The 12,675-nt window shown below is 43.0% G+C and overlaps 1 protein-coding gene across 4 annotated transcripts in view; it reads left to right on the forward strand.

Moving 5' to 3' along the window:
- Positions 1–3,032: 3,032 nt before the first annotated feature.
- The window catches only part of Rsu1 (Ras suppressor protein 1), a 197,292-nt gene continuing 187,649 nt past the window's right edge, over positions 3,033–12,675 (forward strand). Inside the window, exons 1-2 of one of the 4 annotated variants that reach the window (XM_020161101.2) lie at positions 3,033–3,207; positions 3,437–3,548. In XM_020161101.2, the coding sequence (XP_020016690.2) occupies positions 3,440–3,548 (109 nt within the window). In that variant the 5' untranslated portion in view covers positions 3,033–3,207; positions 3,437–3,439. Of the gene's footprint in view, positions 3,208–3,436; positions 3,549–8,320; positions 9,125–12,675 lie in introns of those variants that run through there. The other 3 variants (XM_074056593.1, XM_074056591.1, XM_074056592.1) reach the window with 3 other exon arrangements.

A 12,675-nucleotide genomic window follows, 5' to 3' on the forward strand; every position in this document is an offset into this window, starting at 1 on the left:
GTACTAAACTGTAGACTGTATGTCAGCCTAGAGCCCTTGGTGGTGATGATGTAGGGAAATTCATTCTGACAAGTATTGACTATCTGTGCAGGGCCAGCTACGTATTTTATGGCCCTCCTAATCTAATAAATCTGATGTTCTCATAAGAAGAGGAAGTGGTGTTAGGGATGCACTTGCACAGGGAAAAACACCATGTAAGGGTACAGTGAGAAGCAGCTTTCTGCAGGCCAAGGAGAGAGATCACTGGAGCAATCATATTTGCTAGCATTTGATCTTGGATTTCCAGTCTGTAGAATTGTCAGAAAATAAATTTCTTCTGTTTAAGCAACTCAGTCTTTGGTATTTTTATAACAGTTCTAGAATATTTATAGTGGTATCAATTCTTTCAATTTATATAGCAAAAAAATCAGTATCAGAAATGAATGAAACAAAAAAACTGTCAATTTTCAAAAGCATTTTTGCTTTAAAATGTTAATTATTTAAAAATGGATATATAATAGAATATCAACTAGTAAATATAGAAAATCATGAAGTTAGAAAATCATAAATGGATGCTAAAATTATTGAGTAAAAGTTGGTGAAGAAAGATATATTTACACAATCTCAGAATTTCCCCACACATTCCTTTTAACTATAAGTGGAAAAAACAGTAACTTTTTGGGGGAGACACCTACCAGACATCACCTTAACTAAGCGATCAAAGCCAACACCACTGATAGTAGAGAAAACAGTGTCTCCTGTACCTATACCTTGATGGCTGCACTTGGCAAAACATATCTTTTTAGGGATATTGCTCCAATAATTTATAAACTAAATATGATAACAAAAATAAGATAAGCTCACTTCAAAGAACATACTACAAAATATCTAGACTCTGTTCTTAGTGTCTAATTCAAGAAATCAAATGGTTGAGGGATGCAGATTAAAGAAGGAAAATGCAAGTGTGAATTATCTTTTCAGTTGGAGTTTTTTTAAAGAAGAATTTTCTGCTTTCTAATTTAAGGGTGTAGATCCTTCCTTTGCCCCATTGTTGAGAGCTTGAGTGTGTGTGTCTGCGTGTTTCTATTGTGTATCTGCCTGTCTATCATCTGTCTAGCTTTCATCCACCTAATGTCAGAGGTGTGGCTTGTATCAAATTATCTCTCAGAACATATTTTTGGGTGAGAGAAAGACAGGTTATTATTTGTTGCCCAGGACTGAGCCAGGAAATGTGAGGCAGAGGCCAGTAGTTTTGCCAGAACTTGAAATTTGATTGCCTTTTGAAGAGGAAGTGGGAGACTCCTGGGAGAGGTATTTTCATGGTCCACAGATTTAGAACACAACTCTAACTTTAAAAATGCCTTTTTCAAGCTGGACATCGATCTACCATTTGATCCAGCAATACCACTCTTGGGGATATACCCAAAAGACTGTTACTCCAGAGGCACCTGCACATCCATGTTTATTGCGGCACTATTCACAATAGCCAAGTTATGGAAACAGCCAAGATGTCCCAGCACTGACGAATGGATTAAGAAAATGTGGTATCTATACACAATGGAATTTTATGCAGCCATGAAGAAGAACGAAATGTTATCATTCGCTGGTAAATGGATGGAATTGGAGAACATCATTCTGAGTGAGGTTAGCCTGGCTCAAAAGACCAAAAATCGTATGCTCTCCCTCATATGTGGACATTAGATCAAGGGCAAACACAACAAGGGGATTGGACTATGAGCACATGATAAAAGCGAGAGCACACAAGGGAGGGGTGAGGATAGGTAAGACACCTAAAAAACTAGCTAGCATTTGTTGCCCTTAATGCAGAGAAACTAAAGCAGATACCTTAAAGCAACTGAGGCCAATAGGAAAAGGGGACCAGGAACTAGAGAAAAGGTTAGATCAAAAAGAATTAACCTAGAAGGTAACACCCACGCACAGGAAATCAATGTGAGTCAATGCCCTGTATAGCTATCCTTATCTCAACCAGCAAAACCCCTTGTTCCTTCCTATTATTGCTTATACTCTCTCTACAACAAAATTAGAGATAAGGGCAAAATAGTTTCTGCTGGGTATTGGGGGGGGGGAGCGGGAGGGGGTGGAGTGGGTGGTAAGGGAGGGGGTGGGGGCAGGGGGGAGAAATGAACCAAGCCTTGTATGCACATATGAATAATAAAAGAAAAATGAAAAAAAAATGCCTTTTTCTTTCTTTCTTTTTTTTTTTTGGTGGGACTGGGGTTTGAACTCAGTCCTTTGTTTGAGCTTTGCATTTGCAAAGCAGGGCTCTACCGTTTGACCCACTCCTCTAATCGATTTTGCTTTTGTTGTTTTGGAGATGGGGTCTCGCGCTAAGTATTTGCCGGGGTTGGCCTAGAACCGGCATCCTCCTGATCTCAACCTCTCAGATAGGTAGGGTTATATACGTGAATCAACAGAACCAGGCCTACTTGCATCTTACCCTAAGGGGAATTCTTGTTGCTCACGACCAAAAGGTCAGGTGCAAAATAGCCAGATGCAAAAACTTACAAGCTTTCAAAACTATGACTGTGAGCTGCCAGCCGGACATGCATATATCATCACCAAGTTCTTGTCTTCAGCTCATAATACAGGCAGCATGCCTCTGCAAGGGCTGTTAAAGGCACAATTGCAGAGAAGGGACTCAGGGTAGCAAGTTCTGGCAGATGGAGTGCAATTAAAAAAGCAGGGCACTCAGAACAATTTACTTGTAGATTTCCCAGGGCCCACTCCCAGCTACTCTCTGTCTTCAGTTACTACTCCCTTTTGAGTTTTCCCCCACCAAACTTCCCTGCTTCCGCCCATGGAATTCCTCCCTTCAACCAACCAACTGAGCATGCGCGTACTTAGTGCGCACGCGCCAGCTCCGGTCCAATCAGAATCGCAAACCTGGGGGAGATAGGGTAATCTCGATGTGGGGCGGAATCAAAAAGCCAACACACGGATATGATTGGCCGGTTTCAGTCCACATTTTTTGTATGGGCGGAGCTTCGCCCTCCAGCCACCTCTAGTAAACTTCTCCTAATTTGGGAAGTGTAGGGCGCGGAAGGGGTGTGGGGGCCGATAGTGCGTTTGTGTGCGCCTGCGCTGGGCGGCGGGACAGGGCGTGTTCCTTGTGGGGATCCCGTTTTGCCTTAACGGGTTGCATCTTTCGTCACCTGAGTGTGCCCTGCGGACTTTCCACGGTCACCGTGTCAGCTGCCACCCTCCGCGGTGAGTGTGTGAGGCTTTGCATTGGGTCTGCTTCTCTCCGCGCGGCCAGAACCGTGCTGGACCCTTCCCGTTCCCTTCCCCGCTGCCCCATCCTCCTCCCGGCGCCGCTCCCGGACCCCTGCCCTCTATGCCCAGGCCGACAGGAGAGTGGCTGCCGGAGGGTTCCTTGCTTCCCGTCCCTGCACCTTCCTCCTGCCATCGCCCACTGCTTTGTTGTCGTTTGCTCCAGAATATGTCCAAGTCTCTGAAAAAGTTGGTGGAGGAGAGCCGGGAGAAGAACCAGCCGGAAGTGGACATGAGTGACCGGGGCATCTCCAACATGCTGGATGTCAGCGGGTTGTGTAAGTTCTCCGACAGGGCCTTCCCCTGGGGATGGCTGGAAGGGTTTGCAAGTTTGCCTAGTAGCTGCTGCTCCAGGTAGGGGAGATTACAGTGGTTTCGATCCCACCCTCTGCTTTTGTAAACGTCTCTAGAGGGGAGCTTCGCTCAGAAAGTTTGCAGTCAGAATTTGTTCTGATCCTCCTGGAAAACGAGCATGAGAATCTAGGATCAGAGTCACACAGACAGCGTGGCTGTCCCTCATTAGCTGTCTGTGCAGATTTATGGCATTTGGGTGGGTTTTCCACACAGTTTACCTAATGGCCACTTTGTTTAATTTTGGAAATCAGTTTTGAATCACTCTTCCTTTCTCCCAATATAGCTTTTGCCCACGAGCAAATGGCATATGAAAAACTATAGGATTAATAAGAATCTGTGGCTGGAGTGTTGTAAACAGTTCTTGACTTGTTATCTGTTTTTGGGTCTGTAGTCTCCTGATTTAGCTCCGAAGTTGTTAACGCCCTGTGCTCCAAACTTTCCATCTTACCTCCAAAGTCCGGGTTAATCACTAGGTTGCTATCAGTGTTACCTTCTGGTAACACTCATTTTATAGTGTTATTCTCTTCCTTAAAATTAGGGATTGCAAACTCAGATGCCACAGTAAGAATGGTTAAGAACAGCATACTATGTTTCCCAGTGATTGGACAGCTACTCCACCTGCTATTCAGATCCAGTGCCAGAGTACTTTTTAAAGAAGCCAAACTTCCAAATTTCTTACATAAACTTTCTTAATTTTTAAATGTTAGCAACTTAATCCAATACATCAAATGCAGCATTTCTTCAGGCAAAATGTGACTTTAGTTTGGACCTCCTTTAAACACTTCTAGCTGTCCATTATTGACAGTAGTGCTCCCAGTTCCTGGGTGTGACATACAAGCCCTTTCTGAACCTAACCTTAACCTTATCTCTTCCATGCATTTGGCATCCCAACCATATTGAGTCCATTGCCCTGCTTGAGCCAGAGTGTCCTGATCTTTGCACCTTTGCAAGTATTGTTTTTGATCCTCCCCACTCTTCTTTGTCTGAAATCCTTTTACTTACCTGTCAAGAATCAGCTCAGATATCACAGATGTGTGAAACTTTCTTTGTCTACCAACTTGATGTAGACATTTTCTCCTATGTGAAATTAGACTGCCTTGCTTCCCGACTCCTATTACACAGGATTGTAATTTTCTTTCTTTAGTAAATCTAAAAGTCTCTCTTCCCTACTGGAAGACTAAAGTGATGCACTATTTATATTGGTATTCTTTGTACTAGTGTCTGGAACACAGTAAGTGTTCCAAAATGTTTGACAAATGAAGGAAAGGATGACCAGTGAGACCTACAAGTTTACGAGATCCAGTCCAGGATGACAACCAAGAAGAGGAGAATATTATTTCAGGAGATGCTAAAGGATGGTTAATAGCTTGCTAGGCATGGAGTGAGCAGGGTCCAGTTTGCTGTGAATCTGTGGTGTGTGCTTGGGACACAGGTTGGGGTTCATGCTATTGGCACATCTTGGCAAAAGGAAAGGAGATGAAAAGTTGTAGATAGATGACTTGTGTTTGGTAACCATTATCCATCATGAAGACACCTACCATTAACTTAGGTTTTGTACGAGTTAGCCTCTCAGCCTTTTTTTTTTTGCCGTGCTGGGATTTGAACTCAGGGCTTATACCTTGAGCCACTCCACCAGTGTTTTTTTTTTTTTTTTTTTTTTTTCATTTTTCTTTTATTATTCATATGTGCATACAAGGCTTGGTTTATTTCTCCCCCCTGCCCCCACCCCCTCCCTTACCACCCACTCCACCCCCTCCCGCTCCCCCCCCCCAATACCCAGCAGAAACTATTTTGCCCTTATCTCTAATTTTGTTGTAGAGAGAGTATAAGCAATAATAGGAAGGAACAAGGGGTTTTGCTGGTTGAGATAAGGATAGCTATACAGGGCATTGACTCACATTGATTTCCTGTGCGTGGGTGTTACCTTCTAGGTTAATTCTTTTTAATCTAACCTTTTCTCTAGTTCCTGGTCCCCTTTTCCTATTGGCCTCAGTTGCTTTAAGGTATCTGCTTTAGTTTCTCTGCATTAAGGGCAACAAATGCTAGCTAGTTTTTTAGGTGTCTTACCTATCCTCACCCCTCCCTTGTGTGCTCTCGCTTTTATCATGTGCTCATAGTCCAATCCCCTTGTTGTGTTTGCCCTTGATCTAATGTCCACATATGAGGGAGAACATACGATTTTTGGTCTTTTGAGCCAGGCTAACCTCACTCAGAATGATGTTCTCCAATTCCATCCATTTACCAGCGAATGATAACATTTCGTTCTTCTTCATGGCTGCATAAAATTCCATTGTGTATAGATACCACATTTTCTTAATCCATTCGTCAGTGCTGGGGCATCTTGGCTGTTTCCATAACTTGGCTATTGTGAATAGTGCCGCAATAAACATGGATGTGCAGGTGCCTCTGGAGTAACAGTCTTTTGGGTATATCCCCAAGAGTGGTATTGCTGGATCAAATGGTAGATCGATGTCCAGCTTTTTAAGTAGCCTCCAAATTTTTTTCCAGAGTGGTTGTACTAGTCTACATTCCCACCAACAGTGTAAGAGGGTTCCTTTTTCCCCGCATCCTCGCCAACACCTGTTGTTGGTGGTGTTGCTGATGATGGCTATTCTAACAGGGGTGAGGTGGAATCTTAGTGTGGTTTTAATTTGCATTTCCTTTATTGCTAGAGATGTCCACCAGTGTTTTTATGATTTTTTTTTTTCAAGATAGGATCTCACAAACTGTTTGCTGGGACTGACTTTGAACTGCGATCCTTCCTGAGTAGCTAGGATTACAGGTGTGAGCCACTGGTACCTGGCTTCAGTCTTCTTGATATGTGTTGTTCTCTTGCATTAGGGACAGGTTTATGGTGGCATTAACAGAGCAAAACGTCTCTGGTACCAAATTGGCAGCTGAGGATCTGGACATGGCCATGGGTGCCTCTTCCCAGCTCTGCCATGGTCATGATCATTATTTGATTATTTGGGCCCTGTTGCTATAGAGGCAAAAGTGTGGACTGTAGGCAAGTGGCCTGGTACAGTTGTCTCTTCACCCCGCCACCCTCCCCCACCACACACACCAGCTCTCAGCCTACAACACCCTTTCCCCATGGGTTTGAAGAGAGAGTTTGCTTTAAGCATAGCAGTTTTACACTCCTCAGCTTTGGAAGAGGAGACTCCATGTAATATTACAAATGGGGAAAGTGGCTTAGCTATTTCAGTTCATTATCTCTTTTAAGCCTTGGCTCTTAGTAGAGAAGAAAAGATAGCCACTTGCTTCCTGAAAACAAATGTTTCTGATACTACGTCGGATGGTGGAAAGCAAGATCATTCTGCAGTTTCCCAAAGAAGCAGCTAAAGAAAAGCAGGAGCACCTCTTGGGAGTTCCATGGAAATTAATTTGGAAATCTCACCTCTGGTTTCTATAGCATTGGGCCAAGGAAGGCTGCATTCTGCTAACTCCCTGCCCACTGGATTCCTTAGAGGCTGCAGGGTTCCAGAATGCTCTTCAGAAGCCTGTCTCTCAACTGGGCACATACTGCTTAGTATATATGTGTTTTGAAATGTTTGACACGGTTATGCAAAGTGCAGTGTTACTCACGTTATGTCAGTGTCAACCTTGGAAGTTATATGTTATCCAGATTAAACATAGGGGACATTAAACATAGGGGACATTAAACATAGGGGACATTAAACATAGGGGACACATTCTTGCACATGCAGAGAATAATTATTTCTTGAGTCTCAAGCTTTGCCTTCATTGCCTTTACTCTGTTTAATTCCTCAAAAGATAAGCACAAGCTTAGCTTTGAAGGTAAGAATGGAGGGTTTGTTATTTTGTTTTTTTTTAAAGTATTTGTGATGCCTGTCTTTTGCTTGGGAGAGTTGAGTTGAGTCTTATTGACAAAGTACCGTACTTCCTCAAATACAGTAAGTTACCTTTTAAAGGCGTTTGAGCGAGTTTCCATACCAAAAACTTTTGGATGGGGAAAGTTTCTTGGTCTGGAGTCAGACATCAGACGGGTTCTACAGTTTTCTGCCAGCCCAGCCAGATTCTAGGGATGCCAAGATCTCACTCTGAGACCACATAGAGCAGTGCCTTGGAGTTGGATAGACTGCATTCAAATTTTGCTCCTTAGCACTGTGTCACCTTAGAGAAGCTACTTAACCTTTCTGAGCTTCAAGTTCCTCATTGACAAAAGGGAGTCTAAGTCTATTCATAGGACTAGTTTAGCATCAAATGCAATAATAAAGGAGTGGTTCTTCTAATGGGCCAGGAACAATAATCACAAACATAATCATGGGTTAGCTGGAGATGCTATTTCAAAAGCCCTGTTTAACCTGGAAGGCTGTCATCCTTGTCAGGAATGCATGTGGGCAACGCAGTTGGGAAATGGTTGAAGAGCTAGGGGAGGCAGAGATAGTAACATAATGGTTCAAGGCAAGCCTGGGCAAAAAGTATGAAAAATAACAAAAGCAAAAAAGGGCTGGTGGTGGGAGGGTATAATTTTAGCTATAATTTTTGTTAAAATCTTTTATTTTCCCTCTCTCTAAGTTGTGTTTATAGGCCCATCTTTGTGTTTGGAAACACCCAGTATCAGCCCTAGGAAGCCCTCTTTCCCTTTTTCTTTCCAGCTCACCCCTTGTCAATCCATGCTTGTGGAAAGAATGAGTGACTTGTCTACATGACTCCATTTTAGTGTCACTTCCTCTGAGAAGATCTACAAGTATTCTAGATTTTAACCCACCCCCCCATTCAGCCTGGAGTAAGTATTTTCTCTGTGTCTGCTGTATCTGGCATACTGATTTGGGAAAAGTTTTTTGAGGTAAGAATGTTACTGCTTTTAGCCATGTGATTCATGCCTGTAATCCTAGCTACTTGGGTGACTGAGATCAGGAGGATCACGGTTTCCAGACCAACCCAGGCAAGTTTATTAGATTCTGCCCCTCCACCCATTTCAACCAATAGCTGTGTGCAGTGACAGTGCCTGTCATCCTAACTATGTGGGAGGCTGAGATCAGAACAATCAGGTTCCAGGCCAGCCTGGACAAAAAACACTTGCAAGACCCCAGCACAATGGAAAAAATGGGGTGTCATCCCAGATAAGGTGGGACGTGTAAAATAGGATTATGGTCCAGGCCAAGCTCATCTAGGCAAAAAGCAAGGATCTCCCCTCCCCCATAAATAACCAGAGCAAAAAGAGCTGGAGGTGTGGCTCAAGGGGTAGTGTGCCTGCTTAGCAAGTGCAAAGTGCTGAGTTCAGTACTGCCAAAAGAAAAAAAAAAAAAAGAATGTTACTGCCATTGGTTATGGAATTTAGGTTAACTCTGGGAGACTTGTCACCTCTCTCTAGGTTTCTCCTAAACTTTGCAGAAAGAAAATCATGTACAACCTTCATGATCATGACAGAACTGTCAAATCTGTCAGATTTGGAAGAGAATATCAAGATGAAACATAAAGACAAAGAAAGATTGTGACCTCTTTGGTGTAACTGAACATTTAATAATGACATTTTGTAAGTATTTGACATTTTAGCTTTGGTTGTGGCATTTTTTTTTTTTTTTTTTTGAGGCTGGCCTGGAACTTGCCATCTTTCAGCGTCAGCCTCCTGAATTTGGGATTATAGCTGTGTATACCACGCCTGGCTGTGGCATCTTTTGTATAAGCAACTTTTTTTTTTTTTTTTTAACTAGCCATGCGACCTTGGGTAAATCATTTAACTTCTCTGTGCCTCAGGTTCCTCATGAGAATAGTAAGGGAAACTCCTCCTAGCGTCTGTACTACCTGGCAGTATTAGTCCTAACGCTTGCTATTATTATTTTTGGAACTGTTGCCTGTGATTGTGTAAAAACTGCAACTTGCTATCTCTTTATTTCTTGGTTATCTTGATGAGGATGCTTCTCTAGCTGGTAATGTGCACTTGTCTCAGTGTCTCAATGCCCTGGCACTGCTGCCTCATTCTTTCCCGATTCCTGATCCCTGGAAGTTGGGTGGCTGGACACAGTGGGCTGGGGAAAGAGGGAGCAGCTGTGCCCTCAGCCTGGCAAATGCAGAACCCTGAGCAGTACAGGAAGGGGAGAGGACATCTGGGCAGTCAGAGGATTTTAGTGATGCCCTTGTGGCTTAGGCTTTGGTGAGAGTGATGGACACACATTAAAAATGAGACAGTTTTTGATTGTGAATTAAAGTACTGTATGGCACGTAATAGCTACTTATTGAGTATCTGTTCATGATGGGCAGTATCTAAACTAAGTTCTTTGGGGCTTTCCTCTGTATTGAATCTTCATGCAGTGCTAAACTTATATTTATCAGATAACAAAGGAGGTTTCTACCATAAGAAGACATGTGCCAATGCTTTGTCTCTGTAGTCAGCTCTTGTGAGAGTCAGTGCTTTGGTTAGCCTGGATAACAATAGAAACGGAACCCTGTATTCTCTTCATAAATTTACACAAACCTGATTGAAACCAAGCCCAATCTAGTTATACATGAGATCCAATGATTTCATGTCTTATAAAGCCCTTGTACTTCTGGCTAGCAAGTTTGCACAGGTGGGTTTATTTTTTAAAGCAAGGGGAAAAGTAAGACCCATAAAGTCTTTCTAGTTCAAGTGTCTGACCAGTAGGGGTCAGCGTTGAGCCTCTGTGTGTTGCTATGGATTTCTAAGGAGACCAGAGGCACCATCTCATCTCCCAAGGTCTGGAGCCACTGCTTGCTCTTGGCTCGTTCTTTGATAAAAGGTCAACTCTTTATTTATTTTTTTGGTGGGGGGTGCTGTACTAAGGGTTGAATTCAGGGCCTCGTGCTTGTTAGGCAGGCACTCTACCACTTGAGTCATTCCTCCAGACCTTTTTGCTTTGGATATTTTAAAAATAGGGACACGCTTTATGCCCAAGTTGGATCAGGAGACCCTGATCCTCCTATTTATGCTTCCTTGTATAGCTGGGATGATAGGCACATGCCACCACGCCCAGCTTTTATTGTCAAGATGGGATCTTGCTGACTTTTTTGCCCATTCTGGCCTTGAATTTCATTCTTCCTGCTCTGTTCTTCCCAGTCTCTGCCTCCCCAGTAGCTAGGATTACAGGCTTGAACCATCATCACCTCTGCGACTCACAGGGAGAGAAACCTTACCTGCATTATGGTCAGTCTGATCTGAAGCATCTTTCATGTTGCTGTTGTCACCATTTGCCTTGCACCAAGCTTCTGAGTGGAGAGATTCTGATTAGCCAGTGTGTTTCTTAATGTAAGATGCAGGCAAGGCATGGTGATGGAGGCTTGTAACTCCAGCTACCCAGGAGATGGAGATTTGGAGGAGGACATGGAAAGGAATGAATTTGAGGCCAGATTGGGCAAAAAAGTTAGGGAGACCCCCATTTCAACTAATGATTGCAGGTGGGGGTACACCTGCAATCCCAGCCATGTGGAATGTGGAGATCAGAAGGATTGCAGTCTAGAATAGGCTGGGCAAAAAGGCATGGGACCCTGTCTGAAAAATAACTAAAGCAAAAAAGGCTAGGAATGTGGCTCAAGTAATAGTGTCTGCCTAGGAAACACAAGGCCCCAGTACCACCAAAATAAATAAATGAATAAAGGTGAAGGTGGAATGGAATTCACAGTGTCCACTTTGTGCAGTGTGAGGCTTAATCATGTTAAACAGTATTTTGGATCTGAAATATGGTAAAGCCAAAAAAGGAAAATGATAGCATAACATTACCACTTTTTTGAGTTCCTTGGGATGCTTTAACAAAATACCAAAGACTGGGTGCCTTAAATAACAGAAATTTGTTTTCTGACAGGATGTCCAAGATTTGTGCTAGGCCTGCAGATGTCTTTCTTCACCCGTTGTCCTTACATAGCCTTTCCAGTAGGGGCATCCCTGATGCCTCTTGGTGTCCAGATGTCCTCTTCTCTCAAGGATGACAGTCACTTGAGTCAGGGATTGTCCTAAGGGCCTCATTTAAGTTAACTCTTGGAATGCCCTGCTTCCAAACACAGTCAAATACTGAGGTCCTGGGGGTCAGGGCTTCAACATAGGGATTTTAGAGAGACATAGCTCAGCCCATAACATCTGCATCAGAGGTTCTTACTGTTACAAATGCCCTCGCTGTGGGAAGTCCCTTTTGTGTCAGACCATCACCCTGTGGTGCATATGATCAAAGCTCAGAGTCCCCAGCATCATACAGGCCCTGCTGGGTTCAGAGATCGTGCTTAAGTGTGTCTGACACCTTTTCTGTCTAACATTATGCTGTTTTTTCCCCATTCTTTAGGGTCAACAGGGGCCCACTGTGGGTGGATGCTAAGGAGTGGAGATCTCCAGGGCTAACAGAGCTGGCCTGCCTTACCTGAAGGCATTCAGTTTCAGAATTACTCAAAAGTACTGTGCTAGGCAAGTGAAATGTGTCATTGGGCTCGCCTGCCAACTTGGAAACTTGGGTTTACAGGACTGGGGCAGAGCATTAACTGTTGAAGAAAACAGAAGCAAGGCAATCTCCTTGTGATCACTATCAGCTGAACCCTTCCCTTTGCTTTAGGATTGCCTGAAAAACTATTCATCTTAACTGTGTTGCATGACTAGAATTGGGATCTTTTTATACTTTTCTTCTGTCTTCAAACTTAGAACATCAGCTTATGATGCTCTATGCAGTAGGGTACTAGAAAAGATTATGTTGGGGGAATGCTGGTTCATAGGCAGACAGAATAAACCAGGATTACATTAAATGGTAACTTGAGTTGTAATTGGCCTATACCTATTAAAGATCTTTTTCATTTTCATACATTTCTCTGTGTAACTATTAACTATTTCTTTGGGCTCAGAGCAGTGTATAATTTTAAGGGAGAGTGGGGCCTGATGAAAGGAACTTCAGTTTATTGGTAGAGTATTTGGCTTTTCAGTTTTTCAGGGCCAGAGACCAGAAAAAGGAACATGGTTTGAAACGTCAGTTTATGAATGGCAGCCTTGTAAATTTTCCTATGTAAAGTTTTTTTTTTATTTGTAAATATTTAAGTCTTCAAGCCATGTCAGAGATACTTATTCATCATATATTTGTGTCCTACAAGTTGTGTGTC

The sequence above is a fragment of the Castor canadensis genome, chromosome 15 (genome assembly GCF_047511655.1).
Source record: "Castor canadensis chromosome 15, mCasCan1.hap1v2, whole genome shotgun sequence".
Classification (NCBI taxonomy): Eukaryota; Metazoa; Chordata; class Mammalia; order Rodentia; family Castoridae; genus Castor; species Castor canadensis.